We start from the raw sequence: 25,796 nt of genomic DNA on the forward strand, positions 1-25,796 counted from the left end.
CTCTCCATCATCAATTCCTAACCTTCCTAATCCCACCCCCAAAGTGGGATCTGGCTGCTGCTTTCCATGTTGCCCATCATCACCTTGGTCCAACCTACCCTCATCTCTCACTGGAACTAGATGGGTGTCAGGTGCCTGCACTGGCCTCCTAATTGCTCTCCAGCTCTGTCTACATAGAGCAACATGAAGATCTGATATTCTTAAAGTCCCTCAGAAGCTTCCTGCCTGGAAGAAAATCTCAACTCCTTGCACTGGCTCACAGACCCTGCCTGATCTAGCCGTGCCACCTCCCACCTCCTCTCCTGCCCCATGGGCTCTCTCTGTTCTCACCACACCACCTCCTCCCAGGCTTGCCCTACCTCAGGGCCTTTGCACATGTTTCTCTGCCTGGAATGCTCTTCCTCCAGATTTTGAACTCATTGGCTTCCCCTATCTCTTGGGGTTAACCCTTGTGTCTCCTCCTCAGAGAGGCCTTCCTTAACTGCAATCTAGAAGCAGACCCCTTCCCTGAGTTATTTTACATCTTCCTCTTTATTCCTTCATCAGATATCTCCCAATCATAGAGTAGGCCTGTGTGTCTACTTGGGTGCCTACTATATTTTTTTTTCAGTGCAGAAAACATTGTAAGTCATATGGGCTTAGTAAATGGTTGTTAAGTAGAGGGAGCGAATCTTGTGTGCAGATGCTATGTGTATGTACTGATTTTTTCATTGTGAAATTACTGTTGACCCTGCAGGGCTGTGTACCTTGTTATGACTTAATTACTTAAAACTTCAGTCATATTTCCTTGTCAATTTAATGTGGTGGCAGTTGATTTGGAAAAGCTGTATTTCTATTTACTAACCTAGGAACATGTGGTTCCCTTTCACCCTCTCCTCCTTGCAGGGGAGAGCCTGGGTCCAACCCTGATTGTAACCTCACCTACAGATCTGAGGCTGAAATTCAGCCAGAATGCAGAGTTAAAGTACTGAAAGACTTCAGGGCATTGTGATGATAGCCTGCCATTATTATGCGCCCACAAGTGTCCTTTCCCCTTCCTTGGGAGGACCCTCCAGGCACTGATGAAATGGGCCAGGGTTTTAGGCTTAAAGGCCAGCAGGATGGTGGTGCCCCTGAGAAAAGCACTGGGACCCTAATAAGCAAACACCTTGTTCCGGTTCAACCCCCTGTGCCAGTGGCCACCTGCTGACGCTGCCTCACAGTCGCCCTCAGATGGCTGCTTTGGAGAACTGCAGTCTCTGTCGTGTATCATTTCTATTACTATCACCTGGCATGTGTACCACTTGTGGTTAGCTTCTGGTGTTAACTAAATCTTTTGCTTGCACCTTAAAAGAAGAATTTCCTATTTTCCTCAGATAGTTATATAGTGCTTCCTTTAATTGATGTATGAGTAATCTTCCTCAGATTAAAAGACTTAAAGTTCTCATGCTCTAATTCCCATGTTATTTTTAGAGAATAAATCATCATCATCACTGGTATTCTTTTTAATACTCTAGTAATGATATATATAGTAATGATCTACTAGAGTAAGTATCTTTTTTTTTTATTTAGTGATATTAACATTCAAATGAACATTTAGGAACTTGACTGACACGGTCGCCTGAGGCTCACGCTTGGTTCTCCCGCCTCGCCACTGCTTTGTCTCCTCCTTCAGGGTGTTTGCTGCACTAAGCCTGAATTAGTTACTTCCCAGCAGAGTAATTCGGGGGGAGGAAAACTGATCTTGACTTTCACCTATTTGGGCTGGGATATTTTTTAACCTCTCTCTTCCTGGTCTCTCCAAATGACACAGAGTACGCTTCCTGATGGGTGGACGTCACGGAGAATTTAAGTTTCTGCCTCCCTCTGGCTATGCCCCTTGCTACGAAGCCTTACTTCCCAAAGAAAAGATGAGATTGGAGCCAGTCAAAGAATATAAACGTGATGCAGAAGGCATTAGAGACCTGTTGGGGACCACCCAGTTCCTCTCCCAAGCCTCCTTCATCCCGTGCCCAATCGACACCAGTCAGGTAAGGTCAAGTCACCAACAGGCAGCAGCCCATGTGGAGGAAGTAATAGGGCTACATCCTTCTTTCTCTGTTATCTCTGAACCATTCTTACCATCCATTCTATAGGTTTGTCACATAATATGAACAACTGTTAGTCTTCATGTTTCCACCATATGCGTAGATTGAGCTCTTTAAGGATTTCTCAACCAATGGACAAGTTCAGCACTAGCTACGTGCATACAAGGCACTGTATTAGGCTCTGTGAAGAACAGGCAGAACTATTTCCGTATTATCTGGGAATTCACAACCAAGTATAAGAGGTGAAAAGTGAATGTATCACTTTTTAAAGTCTAAAGTGTGGTAAAAGCAAAACGAAGAATATGCTGCAGTAAATGCTAAAGACACCCTTGTGGTTAGAATGGTTCTAGAAGTCTGCGTAACGAGGATAGAATTCAGTGAGGGCCTTCAATAAGCTTAAATGAGGGAGAGTGATGAGGGGTAGTGAGGGGTGAAGTAACAGGAATGGGATAATTAAGGGCCTAGCAGTAAAAACACAAAGCAGGGACAGGTGGTAATGAATCTTCTCATGAGGCTGGGCACTTGGAGGAAGAGGAACATGTAGAAGAATAGTTGGAAATAAAACTGAAAGAAGTGGGTTAGAGAGGAGGGCTTTAAAAGCTCTGATCAAGTGACATATATTTTTTTCAAGGTCTATATATTTTTTTCATTTTTATTTTTTATTTATTCATTTTGGAGAGGGGAAGGATAGAGAGACAGAGAAGAGGGGGGAGGAGCAGGAACCATTAACTCCCATATGTGCCTTGACCAGGCAAGCCTGGGTTTTGTTGTTTTTTCACATTTCCTTTTTTTTATTATTATTAATTTTAATGGGATGACATTGATAAATCATATTACATATGTTTAAAGAAAACATCTCCAGATTATTTTGACATTTGATTATGTTGCATACCCCTCACCCAAAGTCCAATTGTCTTCCGTCACCTTCTGTCTTGTTTTCTTTGTGTCCCTCCCCTCCCCACCCTTCTTCACCTCCTCCCCCCCCCTGTAACCCCCACACTCTTGTCCATGTCTCTGAGTCTCATTTTTATGTCCCATCTATGTATGGAATCATATAGTTCTTAGTTTTTTCTGATTTACTTATTTCACTCAGTATAATGTTATCAAGGTTCATCCATGTTGTTGTAAATGATCTGATGTCATCAATTCTTATGGCTGAGTAGTATTCCATAGCATATATGTACCAAATCTTTTTAATCCACTCATCCACTGACAGACACTTGGGCTATTTCCAGATCTTCATTCACTATTGTGAACAATGCTGCCATAAACATAAGGGGTGCATTTTTTCTTTTGAAACAGTGCTATGGTGTTCTTGGGGTATATTACTAAAAGTGGATAGCTGGGTCAAAAGGCAGTTCAATTTTTAATTTTTTGAGGAATCTCCATACGGTTTTCCACAGTGGCTGCACCAGTCTGCATTCCCACCAGCAGTGCAGGAGGGTTCCCTTTACTCCACATCCTCGCCAGCACTTATTCTGTGTTGTTTTGTTGATGAGTGCCATTCTGACTGGTGTGAGGTGATATCTCATTGTGGTTTTAATTTGCATTTCTCTAATGATTAGTGATGTTGATCATTTTTTATATGCTTATTGTCCATCTCTATATCCTCTTTGGAGAAGTGTCTATTTATTTCTTTCGCCCATTTTTTTATTGCATTGTTTGTCTTTCTGGTGTTGAGTTTTACAAGTTCTTTATAAATTTTGGTATTTACCCCTTATCAGTACGTATTGTCAAATATGTTTTCTCCCATTGTGTAGTTTGTCTTTTTATTCTGTTCTTATTGTCTTTAGCTGTGCAAAAGCTTTTTAGTTTGATATAGTCCCATTTGTTTATCTTGTCTTTTATTTCACTTGCCTGTGGAGATAAATCGGCAAATATATTGCTGCGAGAGATGTCAGAGAGCTTACTGCCTATGTTTTCTTCTAAGATGTTTATGGTTTTACACTTACATTTAAGTATTTTATCCATTTTGAGTTTATTTTTGTGAATGGTGTGAGTTGATGGTCTAGTTTTATTTTTTTGCAGGTAGCTTTCCAATTTTCCCAACACCATTTGTTGAAGAGGCTGTCTTTACTCCATTATATGTTCTTACCTCCTTTGTCAAATGTCAGTTGTCCATAAAGGTGTGGGTTTATTTCTTGGTTCTCAGTTCTGTTCCATTCATCTATATACCTATTCTTATACCAGTACCAGGCTGTTTTGAGTAAAATAGCCCTGTAGTATAACTTGATATCCAGAAGTGTGATACCTCCCACTTTATTCTTCCTTTTCAAGATTGCTGAGGCTATTCGTGTTCTCTTTTAGTACCATATAAATTTTTGAAATATGTGTTCTATATCTTTGAAGTAAGTCATAGGTATTTTAATCAGTATTGCATTGAATTTATAAATTGCTTTGGGTAATATAGACATTTTAATGATGGCTAGGACTTTCAGAACTATGTTGAGTAAAAGTGGTGAAAGGGGGCACCCCTGCCTTGTTCCTGATCTTAAGGGGATTGCTTTTAATTTTTGTCCATTAAGTATGATGTTGGCTGTGGGTTTGTCATAGATGGCCTTTATCATTTTGAGGTATGTTCCCTGTATTCCCACTTTGCTGAGAGTTTTGATCATGAATGGATGCTGGATCTTATCAAATGCTTTTTCTACATATATTGAAATTATCATATGGTTTTTCTCCTTCCTTTTGTTTATGTGATGAATCACATTGATTGATTTGCAAATATTGTATCAGCCTTGCCTTCCCAGAATAAATCCAACTTGATCATGATGTATGATTTTTTTTCATATATTGCTGGATCCAGTTTGCTAATATTTTGTTGAGTATTTTAGCATCTAAATTTATCAGGGATATTGGCCTATAATTTTTTTTCTTTGAGTTGTCTTTGCCTGGTTTTGGAATCAGAATTATGCTCGCCTCATAAAAGGAGCTTGGAAGTCCTCCTTCGTTTTGAATTTTTTGAAATAGCTTGAGAAGGATAGGAGTTAGTTCTTCTTTGAATATTTGGTAGAATTCACTTGTGAAGCCATCAGGCCCAGAACTTTTCTTTGTTGGGAGTTTTTTGATAACTGTTGTGATCTCATTTGTTGTAATTGGTCTGTTTAGGTTTTCTGATTCTTCCAGATTAATTTTTGGAAGATTATATGTTTCAAGGAATTTGTCCATTTCATCTAGGTTGTCTAGTTTTTTGGTGTACAGTTCTTCATAGTATTTTCTTACAATATTTTGTATTTCTGTTGCATCAGTTGTTATTTCTCCACTCTCATTTCTAATTTTATTTATTTGAATCCTCTCTCTTTTTTTCTTGGTGAGTCTTGTTAAAGCTTCATTGATCTTGTTTACCTTTTCAAAGAACCAGCTCCTGGTTTCATTGATCCTCTGTATTGTTTCTTTAGCCTCTATGTCATCTATTTCCACTCTGATCTTTATTATTTCCTTCCTTCGACTACCTGTGGGCTTTACTTGCTGTTCTTTTTCTAGTTCTTTTAGATGCAGGGTCAAGTTGTTCATTTGAGCTTTTTCTAGCTTCTTAAGGTATGCCTGTAATGCTATGAACTTCCCTCTAAGGACTGCTTTTGCTGTGTTTCATAAATTTTGAGTTGATATATGCTCATTATTGTTCGTTTCTAGGAATTTTTTTATTTCTTCTTTGATCTTATTGTTAACCCATTCATTATTTAATAACATGCTATTTAGTTTCCAAGTGTTTGAGTATTTTTCAGTTTTTCTGTTGTGGTTGATTTCTAGTTTCATGCCATTGTGATCAGAGAAAGTGCTTGATCTGATTTCAATCTTCTTAAATTTGTTGAGACCACTCTTGTGCCCTAACATATGGTCTATCCTAGAGAATGTACCATATGTACTTGAAAAGAATGTATATCTGCTGCTTTGGGGTGAAAGGTTCTGAAGATATCTCTTAAATCGAGTTGACCTAGTGTGTCCTTTAAGTCTGCTGTTTCTTTGTTAATTTTCTTTCTTGAGGATCTATCTAGTGATGTTAGTGGAGTATTGAAATCCCCTACTATTATAGTATTGCTGTTGATCTCACTCTTTAAATCCATCAAAGTCTGCTTTATATATTTCGGTACTCTTATATTAGGTGCGTAGATATTTATAATGGTTATATCTTCCTGTTGGATTGCTCCCTTTATCATTATGTAGTGGCCTTCTTTATCCCTTACTATATAGCCTTTGTTTTAAAGTCCATTTTTTCTGATATAAGTATTGCTACCCCATCTTTTTTTTCATTTCCATTTGCGTGAAATATCCAGTCTACCAGAAAGTTCTGTCCGTTTTTGGAATAATACAAAATATAAATTTTTCTTACCATCAATAAACTTTATTAAATAATATAATTGCCATTATTATTAATGATTTCTTGCCAGTGTGAGGGCAATTTGTATATCCCATTTTTGAAAAATGTTTTATCTTTTGATGTGAAAAATTGAACCAGTGCTTGTTTGATATCTTCTTCATTTTTGAATTTTGCCCTTCAAAAACTTTTGTAAGGACAAAAACAAGTGATAGTCTGAGGCTGCTAAGTCCGGGGAATATGGTGGATGCAACAGAATTTCCCAACCTAGTTCTGCAATTGACAAGTTTCCAAAGCAGCATGTGGCCTGGCATTATCATGATGCAGTATGATGTTCTTCCTGTTGAACATCACTGGCCTCTTTTCTTGGACTGCTGTCTTTAAATTATCCAGTTGCTGACAATACTTCTCTGAATTGAGCTTTTCGTTCGGTTTTAAAAGCTCATAATGTATTGGTCCTCGAATGCCCCACCATATACACAACATTCTCTTATTCAGAGTCAAATTTGGTTTAGAGGCGGAAGGGCTAGGTTTTCCGGGTTCACAATATGTCCTTTTCCTTACAATGTTTTCGTAGGTAATCCACTTTTCATCCCCAGTTATCATCCGGTTCAAGAAGGGCTCGATTTTGTTCCGAGCAAGCAGAGATGTGCATATGATGACTCAATCATCCAAATTCTTATGACTTAATTCATGTGGCACCCATCTTGAATATTTCCACACCAATCCTATCTTCCGAATATGGTCAAAAATGGTTTGCTGAGCTGAATTAAGCCTTTCTGTGATCTCCAATGTTGTCAGAAAAGGATCTTGCTCCAACATGATCTTAACAACATCATCATCAATCAAAGATGGTCGCCCAGAACGTGGCTTATCAGAAAGGTTGAAATCACCTGTTTTGAATTTTTCAAACCATCTTCTGCATGTCCTATCAGAAACTGTACCTTCACCAAACACTTTCAATAAATTTCTACATGCTACTGTAGCATTTCTTCCTTGTTGAAATTCATATAAAATACAGTGGCGTAAATGAACTTTATCAGTAGCCATGGTACACTATCGCTTCACACATAAGACTAACGTGAATCTAACTAACTTTGTTTTAGTTAATTTGCTACATCAGTATGTATACATTAAGTGATAAAAATAGAGAGGCACACATGCACCAAATAAACATGTGCTTACGTGTCAAAACTTGTTGTGATAGAAATGGACAGAACTTTCTGGTAGACCTGATATTTTTTTCCATCCTTTTGTCTTCAGTCTATGTGCATCTTTTGTTTTAAGGTGTGTCTCTTGTAGACAGTATATGTATTGGTCCTGTTTTCTTATCCATGCAGCTACCCTATATCTTTTGATTGGATCATTTAATCCATTTACATTTAAGGTTATTATTGATATGTGGTTGTTTATTGCCATTTTATTCTTTAAAGCTATATTCCTTTTTTGCTATATTCTTTTTCTCCTTTGATCTGTTCACAGCAGACCCCTTAGCATTTCTTGCAGCATTGGTTTGGTTGTAGTGAATTCCTTGAGTTTCTTTTTGTCTGGAAAGCATTTTATTTCTCCTTCAATTTTAAACGATAGCCTTGCTGGATAAAGTAGTCTTGGTTGTAGGCTCTTGTTCTGCATTACTTTGAATATTTCTTGCCATTCCCTTCTGGCCTCAAGTTTTTCTGTTGAGAAGTTGGATGTCATCCTTATGGGGGCTCCTTTGTAGGTGATAGTCTTTTTTTCTCTAGCAGCTTTTAATATTTTCTCTTTATCACTTAGCTTTGGTATTTTAATTATGATGTGTCTTGGTGTAGATTTCTTTGGGTTTCTCTTTAATGGAGTTCTCTGTGCTTCTTGAACTTGTGAGATGTTTTCCTGCCTTAATTTAGGGAAGTTTTCAGCTATGATATGTTTGAACAAAGTCTCTATCCCTTGTTCTTTCTCTTCTTCTTCAGGAACCCCTATGATGTGGATGTTATTTCTCTTCATCTTGTCACAGAGCTCTCGTTTCCTCAAAAAAGTTTCCTCAAACTTTTTGAGTCTCTTTTCTTTTTTCTGCTCTGCTTCCATGCCTTCATTTATCTTGTCCTCTAACTCACTGATTTGATTCTCAGCTTCATCTATCCTGCTTTTAATTACTTCCATTGTGTTCTTCATTTCTGATATTGTATTTGTCATTTCTGACTGATTCTTTTTTATTATTTCAATGTCCATTTTTATATTTGCTATCTATTTAGGTGTTCATAATGACCATCTATTGTTGTTCTAAGATCTTTGAGCATCCTAACAATCATTATTTAAACTCTGCATCTGGTAATTTGGTTATATCTGACTCATTCAGGTCCTTTTCTGGGTATTTCTCTTCATTCATTTGTGTTGCATTTCTCTGCCTTCTCATTTTCTCTGTATAAAAGAAGGTTTTGGCCACTGGAGTCCACTGGGTGTGGCCTCTGTGTTCCCTAGGTGTGGTCTGTCTGCAGGTCCACCACCCCCTCTGTTGCTGCTGCCTAGGGCATTTGTGTATGGGCGTTGTCAGTGCCAGCCCACTGGGGCTGTTGCTGTGGTTTCTGCCTCTCCTTCATGGGAGGGGCTGTGATCACATGCTTGGGTGTACAGCCTCGGTGGCCTTGGCCTTCACCCTGCCCCCATGGGTGGTGTTATGCACTGTGCCCGTGCTGCAAGCCTCAGCCCTGAGAGCTGGGGTGAGCACCTTTGCTCAGCTGTGGGTCTCTGCCTGATTCCAGGTTTTCACCCCCCCACTGCAGGAAGAGCTGGCTCCTGGGACAGCAGTAAGCGTTGGCTCCATGGGCAGGCGGGGCTGCATGCCCAGGCTCAGTCGCGGGACTCCACCTCTTCTGGGCTTTCGCTCCACCCCCCTGGGCAGAGCCAGCTCCTGCATCAAGCCACAAGCCTCGGTTCTGCAGGCAGGTGTGGCCAAGCGAGGTTGTGCTCCTGCGCCCTTGCTCAATGGCAGGTCTCCACCCCTTCCAGGGCTCCTGCCCTTCCCCTGTAGGCTGGATTGCAGCTGGCCCACAGCTGGGTTTGACCACTTTCACTCATCCCCTCCTCCCCAGCCAGGCAAGACTGAGCTCACACCTGGGCCTCAGTGGTGGCCAGTCGGCTTCTGCCCTTGCCGACAGAACCATGCTTCTACGTCCCACTGCCACCTGCCCTCCAGCGAGCCCTCAGCTGTGTGGGTGGAGGTACTGCAGCTCAGACCCTAAGACTCACTACTGTAGTCCCGAAAGCTCCCTCCTTCTAAGTGACTCTTCTCTGAGTGCCATGGGAGTTTGTTTGGCTGGTGTCCTGCTTCCCTTAGCTGGTATTGCTGTTTCCAGGGGAAATATTCACTTCAGATTTGGGGAGTGACTTATCCCAGGGGTTAAGGTGGCTGTCTCTCAAAGTGTTTCTCCCTATGCCTCCTAGATTACACTCTCTTCCTGCTGCTCCAGTCCTCTCCACTCTCCCCCCATCCCCCCGAGCCCCGGGTGAGTGGTTGTGAGAGAGGTTTTCTGCGTGGTCCCTTTAAGAAGAATCCTGGGTCTGAGAAATCAGTCTCTTTCTCACAAACAGTATCTTGACTTGTTTCCAGCTAAATATTGTCCATTCACCTCTTCTAGGCTCTGGAGCTGCAGGCTGGGGCTTTGTTCCTGGGGCTCAAGACCCTCCCCTCTCTGCTAAACTCACTTCCTGCCAAGCAAGTCTCTCCCGGCTTCCATTCGCTCTGGGGAGCTGGGCAGCCCTCTCCGCATTTCCGCTTTTCCTGCCAGTCTCAGTGTGCCTTCTTCAGTGTTCCTTGGTTGAAGAGTCCCCTTAGTTTAGTCCAAAGTTGGTTTTTCCAGATGATAGTTCTTAAAATTAAGTTGTAATCCACTTTGGTTCTGGGAGGTGGCTCAAGGTCTCTATTTTGAGAGACACATTCACATGGTTATAATGAGGGGCACGGACAGCTTTCAGTATTTCCTGTATACCAGTGCTACTCACATCATTATTCTAGATGTTAGAAGACGTAAATGAAAAGAGGCCTTGTCTCTGAGGTGCTTGGGTTAATAGTTTGTAGGGATATGGCTCTTTTGGTGTGTTGAAGGTGTCATGCACATATTGTCCCATAACATTGGCATGGCCCTGTTACGTTCACTGTGTGAGTATGATTGTGAGTTTCCTTCTTACATCCTGTAGCTAGTGACTGTGAAGTCCCATAGAACAGAATAGAAACTACAGCATTTCTCTGCCTGCTTCATAGATCCTAGTACCGCACCTGCAGAGTGGTTGAAGTTGAGGATGTTAATGGGAAACTTGGGGGGGAGTCTGTGAACCAGGGTGATCCTAGGACTTCATCATCGGGTTCCTGTGTATTCTAGACAAGGAACTTGAGGGCCAAAGAACCAACTCAGCTTTTCCATGGACGTGAGGCTACCAGTGCCCAAGCGTGGAGAGAACATGGGCAGCAGTGCGATTCCTGCTACTCTGTGCTGCCTTCCTTACCAAGTTGTCAGGACGATGTGTGTTACTCAGAAAAGGCTTACTGGAAACAAAAGGGGGGGGCTCCATAAGAATTCAGAAGAATGAGAGGAAGTGTTGATGTGAAAGGAAAATAGCACTTGTCCAAGAAGTGAGAAGAATTTCCAAACATGTAGAATATAACATTTGGAAATCAAAGAACAGAGATAAATCCACAACCAGAAGAATGGTGCTGCCAGGACCTGAAGCTGAATTTGCATGGACCCTGGATCTAGGGAAATGTGGTTGGAAAATGAAATGGTAGGAAAATCTCATTGGAAAGGTACAATTTATTATCTTGAATGAGACCTTGTCATTTTTAAGATGCTACCATTCTGTGAAAGTGTTGTCAAAGGAGAAGTTAAATACCAGATACTCATAGAGTCAACTCCATTCTCCCTAGGGCACATTAACCAATTTGCAGTTTAAGTATCACTAACTAGAGCCCTGTGGTTACACACAAACAGTGCCAGTGCTTGAACAGTGCTGTTTGTGTGCAGGGAGAAAGGAGCCCAGCTCTGAGCAGCAGGGAGCCCCTAGACACCCAGGAGGCCTTATCAAGCAAGTGTCACTCTGTCCCACATAGTTACCAACTGAAGTCATTGAGACGGTAATCCGAGTTATTTGTAGAGGCCTCTTTTCCACATTGTCCTTTTTCACTGAACCATGTGGTGAAAGTCTTCTTTCAGACTGTGATCAACTAAGGAGCTCTTCATTTGAACAGAGTATCCTAGTTAACTAGCGAAATCCAAATAGAGTAATTTGTTTTATTATTGTAGTAACAAACTAACAAAAAATTGGGAAAAAAAAGAGAAACTACTTGGTCCCCCAGTTTGTGACTTCAGCGAGGAGAGAGGAGCCGAGTTCCAGAGAAACCTGCCCTGAAGGTAAATGGGGAAGGACTTCCCCGAGGTGGTGACATCTGAGCTAAATTCAGAAGGATAAATATGGAGGGTGTTTGTGTTCAAACTAGACCTGGACCACAGTGAAATTGGTCAAAACAAATTTTATTTAGGATCTATAGCAGTGAGGGGAAGGAACTCCAGTTCAGAGCTGGGCTCAATTCTGTATAAGGACTGCACACTAACGGACTGCTCCACGGGAGCTCCTGGGCTCAATTCTGAATGCGAGAACAGGTGGGGGTTTGTAGCCAAGGAGCAGGTGGGGTGGTCAGAGATGGACAGTTACTAAGAAGAAACATCAGGCATTGGGATGGATTCTTGCTAAACTAACCAAACAGGATTCTAGCTGAAGAAAAGATTTTAGCTGAGGCCAGAGTAACCTGCTATCACCTGGGAGCTGGTGGCAATGAAGAAATTTAATCAGTTGTGGAAGGTGACCAGATATTAAGGGTAGCAGATTCTCATTGAACTGATTTAGCATGATTCTTGCTAAAACTGAGTCTTGAGGGCAAGGCCAGGGGTGAAGCCTAGTAAAAAAAAAAAGCAGGTTGCCTGTGTGTGTGTGTGTGTGTGTGTGTGTGTATATGTGTGTACATATGTGTATTGTGGGGAGTCTTAATAAGCTAAAGGACACATGTGCAAGGGCACAGAACTAGAGAACAGAGTGACCTTTGGAAGGGTTTCAAGAAGTTTGGGAAGAACGTGTTTGGGAAGAGCATATGAGAGAAGTGAAGGAAGGCACTGCGTGCTTGGTTAAGACATCTAGTCTGTATCTTAGGAGTGCCGAGGAACGCCTGGAGACAGCTAGGAGAAGCGTGTTTTAATGTGGTTCTGTTTATGCAGACTCATCACTCTGGCCACAGCGTGGATTCAACGAGGGCACCTGATCATATAGGTTTTATGATAGATATTAGTACAATTGGCTCTTGTGGTTCTGACTTCACATCTGTTCCTTTCCTTGTAGGTGGTTTTGCCGCCTCACCTAGAGAAGATCCGGGACAGACTGGCTGAGAATATCCACGAGCTTTGGGGAATGAACAAAATAGAGCTTGGCTGGACTTTTGGCAAGGTACGGGTTCCAGTGGCCAGGCCGAGGTAGAAGGTTAGATGGCCTGGTTACCTGGAAGGGTTCTTCAGAGACTTGAGTGAGGTAGGGAAGCCCCTGAGCCAGACTCGCTCCTGACTGCCACCTGCATAGCTCCTGCCGTGTTTGGCAGTGGGCTTACTCGGCCCTCTGCGTGGTGCTGTCAGGAGGGCTGAGGACCCCAGCTCTGCACCCGCAGAACCTGCTCCCCTTTTCCTCCCAAATGCTGGTTTCCTTTACTCAGGGAATATGGAGTGTGGTCGACCCTCAGCACCCCTTCTAGAACCCTCCCAGCTCCCTTTCCTTTCAGAAAAGCTGTTCTCTGCATGGGTGGTGAAAAGAGGCTGATTCATTGTCTTGAATCAGAATTTGTTTAATATGCTTTTCGGATGTATCACTAAGATGAATGGGCACTCGGGGGAGGTTAAGGAAGCTCTTTCACTAGAGAACATTTTTCAGAGAGGCTGCAAGTTGACTTTGTTCTGTGATTTGTATAAGGTCATGTCTGAGGGCTGAGGGAAAGGTGAGTTCTGACACTCAAAATACGTGCGGTCCAGCTTAGTTCCTGCAAAGGTTCCTGTGCTCTATCTATCTAATACGTCCATGTGGATAGAGCTACCCTGAAGTAGTCTCCCACTGAGAACTTGAACTGTGACTATTCTGAATTGAGTTGTTGCTGTAAGAATCAATACACACCAAATTTTGAAGCCTTACTGTGAAAAATAATATAAAATATGTAATAATTTCTTATACTAATTATTAAAATGATAATATGTTGGGTATACTGGGTTAATAAAATATATTACTCTACATAAAATACATTATTCAGATTTATTTTACCTGTTTCTTTTTGCTTTTCTAATATGGCTACTAGAAAATCTGAAATTATGAGTGTGATTCCCTTTTGTGGCTGACTTGGTATTCCTATTGGATAGCAGTAGCAGTATATGGTTCCATGAATTTGGCCAGGCAGGAGCATGGCTACGTGTGTAAAGTTGCCTCTCTGGAAACGTATGTTCTGAATGAAGACACAAGACTAGAAACTAACCCACAGAACACAGCCATGGCAGCTCAGAAACTGTATCATTTACCAGCGAGATCGTGTGTTTGCCTATCAGCAAATAGCTGTCTTCGTCTTGCCTGATATAGGTTGCCTCGGCCATGTTTCACACTGTGTCCTTTTCTGTTTTCCAAGACAGTGCCTGCTCTCAAACTTCAATTATATTCTTTATGTTGTCATCTAGATACGGGATGACAATAAAAGACAACACCCCTGCCTTGTGGAGTTTTCAAAGCTGCCCGAAACAGAGAAGAATTATAACCTACAAATGTCAACTGAAACGTTAAAGTGAGTGTTTGATTAAATTGAATTTGGACTAAACAGTGAGTGGATGTTTTCATGCCTTATAACAAAACTTCAAAGATCTGTCTTGTGCCTGGAAAACATGATGCACTCTGATAAATCAGAGGGAGATTATTCACGCCAGGGAAGGCTTCAGCCTAGTGGATAACACATCCACCATTGTTATTTAACATATAGATTTCTTTAGAGGCCATTTGCTATTTGCCAGAGAGAGGGAAAATGTAGGCAGAAAAAAAGAAAAAGAGACCAGCTGCTTCTTGTAGTTCAGGTTAAATCAAGAAGAAACGATAAGGCATTTCTAAAAACCAATGGGAAAACATGGTTTGATTCACTAAAATTCAATTTAGAAACAACTTTTAGCACCTCTGTGATCCCACTCATGATTAAAAACCTAATTCAGACTTTAAACTTTTTAACCCAGGTTGGTAGCTTCCATTTCAAATTTCTTTTGTGCATGTTTCCTGTTCTCTCTCTGCGTCGTATTTCTGTTCCCTAGTTGTCAGGGCAGGAACATTTTAACACTGTGGTTTTGTTGGCATCACACTGCTCGGTCTCGGGGCCTTGGCCCAAGGCTCACATATGTAATGCCTTCAAATCACCCTGAGGCTTCTTGAGGGTGTGGCTTTGGTACCCTTAGTGTCTAGTGCAGCTCAAGGTACTGTCCAGGGAGCACACAGTAAATACTGCTGACTTATGGAATTGTTATTAAGATTCTATCTGTTCCTTGGAATCAGAGAAGCAGGATAGAATTCTAGTGCAAATTGGTAAATTCAAAAATGTCTCAAAGTGGGGCTGTGAACCAACTTTTTTATATTCTTATGCTTGCTATTATCTAAATCTGGAGTTGGCAAACTATGGTCCTTGGGCTAATCTGATGAGCCACCTATTTATCAATAAAATTTTATTGTAATAAAGCCAAGCTCATTGGTATATTAATTATGGCTGCATTCATTCTCTCTAATGGCAGATGTGAGTAGTTGTAACAGAGACATATGGTCTACAAAAACCTAAATGTTTACTACCTACCCCTTTACAGAAACACTTGGGTAACCCCTTGGTCTAAATGAATGACAGTTGTCTGCTTATATCAACTCAGATGCAGGATGGGGTTCTTGCTGTTCCTTATCTTGCCATGGACTCTAGTCTTTTCCCTTTGTTACACCACAGGACCCTCCTGGCCCTGGGGTGCCACATTGCTCATATTAATCCAGCTGCTGAAGAGGATCTCAAGAAGGTCAAACTGTCCAAAAAGTAGGTGATTTTTTTAATGGTTCAAGACTTTAATGCTTCAGTCTGATTTTTTAAACTGGGAGGACGGGAGGCCCATGCGCAAAGGTTGATGGTAGCCCCAGGTAGTTGCTAGCACGGGCCCAGGATGACCCTCCAGTGCCCTGGGATGCACTGAAACCCCTGGCAGAAGCCTGCTGAAGTATGAGTGCTTCCAGCCCTCCCCTGTTTCTGCTCCTTCTGCCTGAATCTATACTACTGTTGTTAGCTGTGAGCCCCGGGGTGCGGCGCTGTCAGATGGCTGTGCTGTCTTTGTCTGTAAAAATAGCAGTTGGCACAGGAGCCTGAAAGTGGTTGGTAGCCACAGCAAAGATCCACTCCTCTGGCATTGGGCCAGCCTTGTAAATCTTTTGTGGAAATGGGTGTGTCTGCCAAGATTTAATTTGGCCCCTAAATCTGCATAAATGCTACTCTTCCTCTCACCTGCATATTCAGAGTCCCATGTGCTCAAACATTCAGATATGTGCTCACTGGCGCATCCACTGGCTGGCCGGCACACCCTCCCTCACATGCCAGACTTGGATACTCACGCATTCACACAGGTGTCATAAGTAATTATGAGCCAAGGCAGTGCCAGCATTAATCAAATGCTTCCTTCCCCCGTCATGCCTGTTAAACTCCCAAGCTCCACTCTCAGAGGCTGAGAGCAGCACATCTGGGAGGCAGCAGCTGGAGGGGCAGCCTGCTGGCCAAGGCTGCTGGGGTCTGTGCTCAACAATCGAGACATGTTGGCTCTGCCCGAGATCAGGCATCCCGAGGAGGTAGACAAGAAGCGGTGTCTCCTGCCTACAACAGGTCCCGAATCTCGTGCTGCTCAGAGGCTCCTGGGTAACATGAGCCATGGTCTACAAGTTACCACATTTAGGTCTGGCCCTGGTCTGGGCCTTCAGTGGCCCTGACGCCATAGGTGCCTCTGGACTCACATTGCCACATGGCCGTGACCAGCTGCTCTTCTGAGAGTCACTTCACAGTGCATCTTGTCCTCTCCATTGACATATGCTGAGCTTTTTCCTATCTTCACATTCTGTTCAAAGTAAAGACACTTGCAGCTGCAACTCCTAGACTGAACCTCTAACCACTAAGGTCACTTTAAGCTCATAAATTCCCTAGTGCTGTGATATATTTTTAATTCCCAAAGTATAAAGGTTTAAATTTCTAAGGCTGAGTGATCATTCTCTGCTGATTTATAAGAAACCATTTGGCTCAAGGTCCTGTCCTTGACAGTATCATTGGAACCTTTTGTGTCTTAAAATAGGATGAACGTGCCCATTATTTATAGGACACATAAGTGTTTTATTAGAAATAAGAATGGACTGGCACTGACCATCCACTCCCTCCGACAGTCTCCTTTGAATCTGTGACACACGTTGGCAAAAAGGATGGTAAATGAGTGGCTTCATCTATTGGCTTGAAATAGAACCAAGCTATTCATTCTGCCACAGGGTATAGCCTGTGGCTGCAGCCTTATTTTCATAGTTGTCTTACCACGTGCTATTGGTATAAAATCTGGAATGGAATAGTCATACAGATCTGCTCAAAACATAAATTTTTTCCCGCTTACTTATAGTTACATGATGTCCAACGGCTATAAGCCAGCCCCTTTGGATTTGTCCGATGTGAAGCTATTACCTCCTCAGGAAATTTTAGTGGATAAGCTTGCAGAAAATGCACATAATGTCTGGGCAAAAGACAGAATAAAACAAGGATGGACCTATGGCATTCAACAGGTAATAAGTTCTGGGTCAGTCCTGCTGGAAAAATTAGGAGATGTGATCATCCATCAGTGTGGCATTTTTCTTTGGTGGGTATTGGATGGGAAGGTGAGGGTTGTCCTTGCACTCGGCCCCTCCTGCCTCAGCTCATTCACTATTTATAGACTCCTGGGACTGGGCGGCATTCATAATGGTCACATTGACATTAACTGCAGGCACAGTTCCAATTATGTAGAAATGGATAGGTTACTGTTCCTTTGTTAGTCTGGTTCACTTGTGATTGTGCGGCCCCATGTATGTGCCCACTGGCTGCATCTGCTCTCTTCCCCTCCCTGTCTTGCTGCATGCCTAGTAGGAAGCTGAGCTTTCATACACTCTCCAAGGTCAGGGTAAGGGGCTCACAAATCAATATCACAGCTCAGCAGTGTTTCTGGGGTGGTCTCACATATTTACCACAGTGAGTGAAAAGAAGGAGAGGGGCAAACCAGCCTTCCAAGAAGCCTGTGCCCCCCTTAAATCAGTTCATCGGGCCAAGATTGCTGAGCAGCCAAGATTCTTAGTTTGAGTAGGAGGCAGCCGAAGAGCCAGGGCACAGTAAGGAATTAGATAGGGTTTAGGGCCAGGCTCAGCCCATAACCATCTGGCACACCTCTCTTCCTGAAATGCTTTCCTCACCTTCTTCAATACCGGGGTTAGTGTCAGGGAAGTTCGGGGTGGCTGTGTGCACACATTTTCACTCACTTCTGAGCCTTTGAACCTACACATGCGTAGAAACCAAAAAGGACCACAACTAAGGAAACCGTGGCAGGTAGAAGACGGTGGGGTCCAAACAGCATGTTAGGCAGCATCATAATTTATAATGATTTATTACTGGAATTGTCATCATCTTAGTCCTCCTCCCAAAGGAACTGAGAAGGACTCTAATGCAGTGGTCCCCAACCCCTGGGCCACGAACCGGTACTGGTCCATGGGCCATTTGGTACCGGTCCGCAGAGAAAGAATAAATAACTTACATTATTTCCGTTTTATTTGTATTTAAGTCTGAACGATGTTTTATTTTTTAAAAAATGACCAGATTCCCTCTGTTACATCTAAGACTCACTCTTGATGCTTGTCTCGGTCATGTGATACATTTATCCATCCCACCCTAAAGGCCAATCCGTGAAAATATTTTCTGACATTAAACCAGTCCGTGGCCCAAAAAAGGTTGGGGACCACTGCTCTAATGCAAATGTGCACTTACTGCAATTAAATGAACACACTATGGTTCCGCCACCTTTTCTGATGATCCTCAGTTTAAATCATGGCGTAAGCATTCCATAGTGGGTAGTTCATAAATCCCTGCCTGCCTTGCCTTGAGAATGGAGCTTTCTAACCATTCCATGACACTTCATTTTACTCATAGCCTGGCATTATTAAAATGTATTTCTTGAATGCTAGCTTTAAACATTAGTAAAATTTTTCTCTTTATACTCATTAATCCTAAAGAGAAGTAGCAAATATGTCCATTGCTAATACCACGGCACTGGGGGAAGACTCATAGGAGGATGCCAGGACTACTGCTGGGAATATGTGAGTAGGACAAGCTATTTTCTTCAAACTTCTTTTCTCTGGCCTTGCATAGGACTTGAAGAACAAAAGAAATCCCCGTCTGGTGCCGTATGCCTTACTGGATGAGAGGACCAAGAAGTCAAACAGGGACAGCCTTCGTGAAGCTGTTCGGACATTCATTGGTTATGGCTATAACATCGAGCCATCAGACCAAGAACTCGGTAATGTGTGGAGATTGTTTATTCTGGCTCCAGTTTACTAAACATGTCCTCTTCTGGGGAAAGGTTAACACTGAGTAGGTCTAACTTGTATTATTAAATTAAATTGTGAATTTAAGAAGAGGCGAGATAGGTGGGGAGAACCATGTTTGATACTAAAACATTGTCCCATTGAGAGAGTCTCTGATGAGTATGTCCATGACTCGGGTCTGCAAGGAATAGTTATGCTCCAGGGTAGTTGAGCCTTTCAGGCTATTTGGTCACAGAACCTTCATTTCTTTCATTTTCCAAACATGTGAATATCAGCTTACTGTTCCTTTGTTAAACTAAATTGTTTTTGGACCAGGTAATTTTATCCCTAAATGAAATTGTAACACTGATTAAAATCACTAGCTTATAATTTATGACCATGTCATTGTCATCCCATACCCCAGGATGTGTCCGACCACTGGGGCAGTTTCACAAGTGGTTGAGGGGATGTATTTGGAGCAAGACAAACCTGTGTTCAAGTTCTTGCTTGCCTTGATGTATTGGCTTTGTGATCTTGGACAAGTGATTTATTAACCTCTCTGAACCTCAGTTCTTCCTCTTAAAATGACCTCATCGGATTGTTGTTAGGAAAAACTGAGATATAATCTCTAAAGGATCAACTACAAAGTAAATGCTCCGTGAATGGTAGCTTGTATTGTTATGATGATATGAAAATGATGATTATATTATGAACAGAATGTTATATTAACTAGTGGGAGGGCTACCATCAGTCTTTGTTATTTTCACATTCTTTTAGGGCACACTACCTAATTAATAAAGTTCTGTGCTCTCTCTTTCCCTTCTGTATCCTCAACTCCCTGTCCTTCTCATGATAGCTGACCCAGCTGTGGAGAAGGTCAGCATAGACAAGATCCGGTTTTTCCGGGTAGAGCGGTCCTACGCAGTGAGATCTGGCAAGTGGTATTTTGAGTTTGAGGTGGTGACCGGAGGAGACATGCGCGTTGGCTGGGCCAGGCCAGGCTGTCGGCCTGATGTTGAGCTGGGGGCTGATGACCAAGCCTTTGTGTTTGAAGGCAGCAGGGTAAGTTTGGACAGTGTCTACACATCCTCAGTCCACGGTTTTTTATTTCTCCAAACATTTCCCCAGAAGTTAATGAGTGTAGAAGTAGTGAGTGTCTGGGTCTCTGGCTTCAAAATGAGTGGCCACCACCAGCTAATTTAAACCACTGACTGATTATTACCTAATAATGTTTATCACTTTGCTTCTTTGCTCTGGTGAAGGGGAGGACTGTATACACAAGTTCTTTCTGTAATCACCTGCATATCTGCCCTTGTCCCTGAGCCCATTGCTTCTATTCCAGAGGAATTTCACAGAACATATCTAGGGAAGTCTTAGCACTTTGCCCTAGAGGGAGTCCTGCTTATTGTCATAGCTGAGTAGGTATTGGGAGACTTGGGCCACCTTTTCTGGTGAGATTTATATATCTCAGTTTGATTCATCAGTAAGATAGATCACTCCTCCCTGTGACTTGTCCTTGGTGCCTTGTAGAAACCAGGTATCACTACCAATTAAAAGAAATTGCTCCGTTGGTCATTTCTCTAGCTGGATGAGGCTGCTTCAAGGATCTCCATTTCTCTAAGCTGTGGAGTCTTGTTTTGTAGGGTCAGCGTTGGCATCAAGGGAGTGGGTATTTTGGACGTACCTGGCAGCCGGGAGATGTGGTTGGATGTATGATTAACCTAGATGATGCTTCGATGATCTTCACACTGAATGGGGAGTTGCTGATCACCAACAAAGGCTCAGAACTCGCCTTCGCGGATTACGAGACTGAGAATGGTAAATCGACCACCTGTCCCTTCACTCCAACTCCTTGAGTTGCAGGAAAACCCAGGGAGAGCTGGGTGAGCTTGTCAGCCTCTTTATTTAGGGTGCACTGTCCTTTGCATATTTGAAACCCTGGTGGTAAAAACTAGCACTTACACTATCATTATTGAAGAAATCAAGATAAATAATGAGGATAGTTGGTATGTAGAATATAAATATAAGTTCTGAACTTCAGCTAGACTGATTAAGAACCCTTCCTCTAATTTCCTGGTCTCCACCTTGGCAGTTTAAATTTCCCCAGGTTTCCTAGTATTACAGAGGAAATGCCAATTGCATGCAGACTAACGTCCGTGGCAGAATAGAAAAGTCAGTGAATCAAAGAATTACTTTTTATTCAGATTTGAATTATCAGTCTGCCTATTTGTATAATTGAACTTGATGCTTTGATGAGAACCATTGAAATACAAAAAGTTTGACTTAGCTGTTCCCTTGAATGAAATACAATTTATTTTGAAATTCAAACATGCTGTGAAACCAAAGCTCGGTGGCACTTTTCAATGGCCATGAATACACCTCAATCAGTGCCGTGCATTAGATACACAAAGAAGCAGTTGGCACTTCTTATTTCCTGTCTACAGAACTACGCTGTGTAAAAGTGTGGTTTCATATAGGAGAAGCAGCACTAGACTGCGAGGCACCTGACTCTCTCCTAGCAAGCTGTGGGGCCACCAATGAGGGTTGGCTTGATCTCTCTGGGCTTCACTTTCTTCATCTACCAGGGGTCCCAAACTTTTTACACAGGGGGCCAGTTCACTGTCCCTCAGACTGTTGGAGGGCTGCCACATACAGTGCTCCTCTCACTGACCACCAATGAAAGAGGTGCCCCTTCTGGAAGTGCAGCGGGGGGCCGCATGCTGCCCGTGAGCCATAGTTTGGGGACACCTGATCTAGACCATAGACTAAGAGGATAGACTACAGAGTTCCAACATCCTTGCCAAATATAAAATTCTATAGCAATGGCCTAATACCGCTGTGGGCACGCCTCTTGCTTGATGCTGTGCCTCCCTCTGCTGCTCCTGTGCGGATGAAGAGAGGCAGAGTGGTTGAGAGGGAAGGAGGCTGCTCTAGGCAGGAGATCTGGGCTCTCCTCCTGCCTCTGCCCCTCCCTGCCTGTGACATCTTGGGTCGACTTGATTTAACAACACTGTATCTCATGACCGACCCCCTCCAAAATATTAGGGCTCCTCAGTAGCTCTAAATCGCTTGAGATGTTTACATCTCAAAAAAAACAGTCCCCACCAAGAAAGCTAAAAAAGATAACACTGCATTGTCAAAAGCAGTGGAAACACATAAAAAAATATATATATATCATAGTATAAATATTTCTTATTTACAGAGTATTTTTAGATTTACTAGTCACTTTCACACTTTTTATAGATGCGTATTATCTGCAGCATTCATATCCAACTGTACCCTAAAAGAGTTTTAAATATTTTCCTGAGAACCACCTATGTGGGGAAACTAGAAAGACTGTCAATGTATTTTCCTAGAAAGACAGGATGGCTAAAGCCAGGCAGGGTCATATCTTCATGCCTTCTGAAAGGTTTGAAATCAGAGTCCTAAAGAAAGAATCCAATTCTTTGAGACTTATGGGGAAGAGGCCAGCAGAAGGGAAGGCTTGTGTGCTGGTTCAGAGGCAAAGGAGACAAAACACATAGTGAACACGAGGGCAGTGCAGACGAGACCGCTTCTGATACTGTCCTTCAGAGCAGATATGCACCCAGCGTCCACACAGGCCTCTTCTTGAGGCCTAGGAGACAATGAAACACTAGAAGATTCCAGCTCATCCTCAAGGAAAGGCACTGCCTGAGACAGAAGGGGTCCAAAGAAGGAGAACTTTTTCCTGGCTTTCCCATGCATGAACCAGGGGAGGTTGCCTGTCTATGAGGCTTTGACGCAGCATAAGGAATAGAGAAGAGTCTGGTCTGTTGTGCAAAGTTCGGAGGACTTTGTAAAGTCCAAAGCTGCATTACTCAACGTGTGGTCCACTTGTTAGAGATGCAGCTTCTTGGGCCCTACCAGACCTGCTAAATCAGAAACTGCATTCAGACAAGAGATTCTGGTTTGTAAGCATATTAAAATGTGAGAAGCATTTACAGAACTGCAAGTAGTGCCTGTCTTAATTCTTTGCTTTAATTTTTTTTTATTTTTCTTTTATTAATTTTTAGAGAAGAGAGAGAATGAGAGAGAGAGAGAGAGAGAGAGAGAAGGGGGAGGGAGGAGCAGGAAGCATCAACTCCTATATGTGCCTTGACCAGGCAAGCCCAGGGTTTTGAACCGGCGACCTCAGCGTTCCAGGTCGACGCTTTATCCACTGCACCACCACAGGTCAGGCTGTAGTGCCTGTCTTAAAGGGTTCATTTCTAGCTGTAAATGAAGATCAGCCCTTCTGAGATGGTGTCTACAGGCACTTAGAATGGTCCAACATTTGACATACCATCTGTCAGGGGCTGTCCTACCATACAGCCTCCAACAAAGCTAGGCTGTCCCAAACTCCCGGTAATAAAACTCTTTACCTTTATACCAAGAAGGCTGGAAAAGCACCGAAGTCTGCACATGGCGTGTGCCCAGGCCGACTCTGGAGTTTGTGCTGTGAGACTCAGAGTTCTAAATGAGGTCGTCTGAAATGAAAACACATGTCATGGGGCCTCTGGTGGATCCATGTGTACTGAATGGGTCTGCAAAAGGATCAAGGTTGTTTTCCTTACTGAGGAGCAGAAAATCCTTGTGGAAGTGTTGAAGGCACAAGTAAGCACTGAGTCAGAAATCTAATTTTTTTTCTTCTTTTTCAAATTGAGAGGAAAGGAGATAGATTTCTGCATGGTCCTCGACCAGGACCCACCCAGCAAGCCCCGTTGGGGGCCAGTGCTTTGCCTATCTTAAGCTGATGCTCACAACCGAGCTATTTTTAACTCCTGAGGTGGAGGCTCCACGGAAGCATCCTCAGCACCTGGGGCCATCACGCTCAGATCAATTGAGCCAGGCTCTGGGAGCAGAAGAGGGGTGGGATGTGGAGAAGCATATGGATGCTTCTCCTGTGTGCCCTGACCAGGAATCAATCCCAGGACATTCACATACTGTACCACTGAGCCAACCAACCAGGGCCCAGAAATCTAAATTTTTTTAAAAAAGAAGCTTTTTTGAGTAATAACAACTAAATAAATAGATAAGATGAAAATGTATTTAAAAAATGATAACTCAAAGTCATAGATTAGAAATGACAAATGACTAATACAGCATGAAACTTCTGTAAGAATGGGATTGGCATCGAATGTTGAATAAGGAGTCTGAGCTGGCTGCCTCTCAGGGAAAGGGTGCCATCCTCAGGGAGTGTAACGGGAGGATTGCTGTGGAATTGGGAGACTGCAGGAAAGGGTCTGGTGGTCTGAAAAATTTGTTTGTGGGATTTATCGAATACGAAGCTGAAAAGACACATGGGGTGCAGATTACAGCCTCAAATGCCAAGACTCAGTCTTTTCATTCAACACACTTTTATTGTCTAATCTGGGCCAAGCACCCTCGGACTTTCCTCCCTAAGATATGGGGGGGGGGGTATTGTAGGATTTGAGCAGTGAATACTATAATATAGAGGGATATTTTAAGATAACTGCTTTTAGAGATCATTTGTTAAAATGAAAAAGATGACTCACAGACGTTTTGTGTGGAGGGACATGGGTTGACCTTCAGAATAATAGCAAAGTCTATTACTAGGAAGCTGTTTTATAATAGAATTGTACTGTATTATATTAACACATTGTACTGTACTATCATATCGCACTTTAATAACACAGAGATGAGATAATTGGAGGCTCTTTCAGTTCTGAGATGGCTCAGAAAGGGCAGTTGAAAGGGAGTCTGCCCATCGTTTTTTGATAAGAATAGCCCAGGGTCCTGGAATAACCATACAGAATCTCTCTGTTTGCTATATGAAGTAGAAGGAGGCTGCAGTTCTTGCCTTGAGCTGTTAGGGAAAGGATCTGTTGAAAACAAAACATTTGGTGCATGGTAGCCGCTATGTTTGTGTTCTGGTCGTCAGCCTCCCAGCCTTGACTCGGCCATTATCCCAACGGGAGCTGTGCTCCGGGAAGTTTTTAGTCCTTTGAGAGTAGGAATGGGGATAGACATTAAAATTCATGCCTGTTTTCTTCTCTGGGTTACTTATAAATTGTTATCTCCATCCTCTTCTACATGGTAGATGATACACTCTTCTCTGCCTCATTAGAACTTTGCTAATCATTGTTCCCAACCCAGATTCCTGTCCTAGACCATTTACAGCTCTTAATGTTGTCACCTAAAGGCATCTGGAAGCTCAGAAGCTTCCATGGTGAAACCTTTGCTATTAGTCTTCTCTTTTATTCCATTTAAAGGGAAGGAAGATAAAATCCTGAACATCCTGCCAGACCTCAGAATGTGACGTCTGGAAGAGGCTTTAGTGCCGTCTCCGCGCTGCCTCTCTGCCAGGCACTCCCCTGAGGGACATGGTGCTCCCGCTGTGGCGTTGGTGTCTGTAGGGCCGCCTCCTGGACTATTCCTGCCATCAGCCTGTCACAGTTGAACAGCTCCCCGCTCTGCTAACAGCTCTTCTGTAGGCAGCAAATGAAATTACTTGCCAGACGTATCACTGCCACCTGCACACAAGCACAGCGGTACCAAGCTCCCCTGTCATGCTTTCTGCTGATGGGCGCTATGCTTCAGAAAGTGGCTGTGGCTGGGGAAATATGCCTTTTGTTTCCTGTGTTTTTTGGCAAGGCTTGTTACAAACTCAGTGCTGTCCCTGAACTCCATCTTCAGGAGGCTTAGTGGGAAATGAAGATGATTGGGTAAAACACGTGCTTTGGTGTTGAGACTCGCAGAAACACCCCAGGAACGGTCGGGGCAGTCGTCTAACCACTTCTTTCCAAGATCTGTTTTTCCATTCCTGGTAGTGA

General features: G+C 42.8%; 1 protein-coding gene and 1 pseudogene across 1 annotated transcript in view; both read left to right on the forward strand.

The window, feature by feature from the left end:
* Positions 1–25,796, forward strand: part of RYR3 (ryanodine receptor 3) — a 626,037-nt gene that overhangs the window by 370,493 nt on the left and 229,748 nt on the right. The window contains exons 20-27 of the mRNA XM_066277226.1: positions 1,793–2,009; positions 12,742–12,846; positions 14,106–14,209; positions 15,392–15,475; positions 17,079–17,238; positions 18,848–18,995; positions 19,859–20,064; positions 20,646–20,820. Coding sequence (XP_066133323.1) covers positions 1,793–2,009; positions 12,742–12,846; positions 14,106–14,209; positions 15,392–15,475; positions 17,079–17,238; positions 18,848–18,995; positions 19,859–20,064; positions 20,646–20,820 — 1,199 coding nt within the window. The remainder of the gene's footprint in view (positions 1–1,792; positions 2,010–12,741; positions 12,847–14,105; positions 14,210–15,391; positions 15,476–17,078; positions 17,239–18,847; positions 18,996–19,858; positions 20,065–20,645; positions 20,821–25,796) is intronic.
* On the forward strand, positions 23,285–25,457 carry LOC136333919 (large ribosomal subunit protein eL34 pseudogene; annotated as a pseudogene).

Source organism: Saccopteryx bilineata, chromosome 4 (genome assembly GCF_036850765.1).
Source record: "Saccopteryx bilineata isolate mSacBil1 chromosome 4, mSacBil1_pri_phased_curated, whole genome shotgun sequence".
NCBI lineage: Eukaryota > Metazoa > Chordata > Mammalia > Chiroptera > Emballonuridae > Saccopteryx > Saccopteryx bilineata.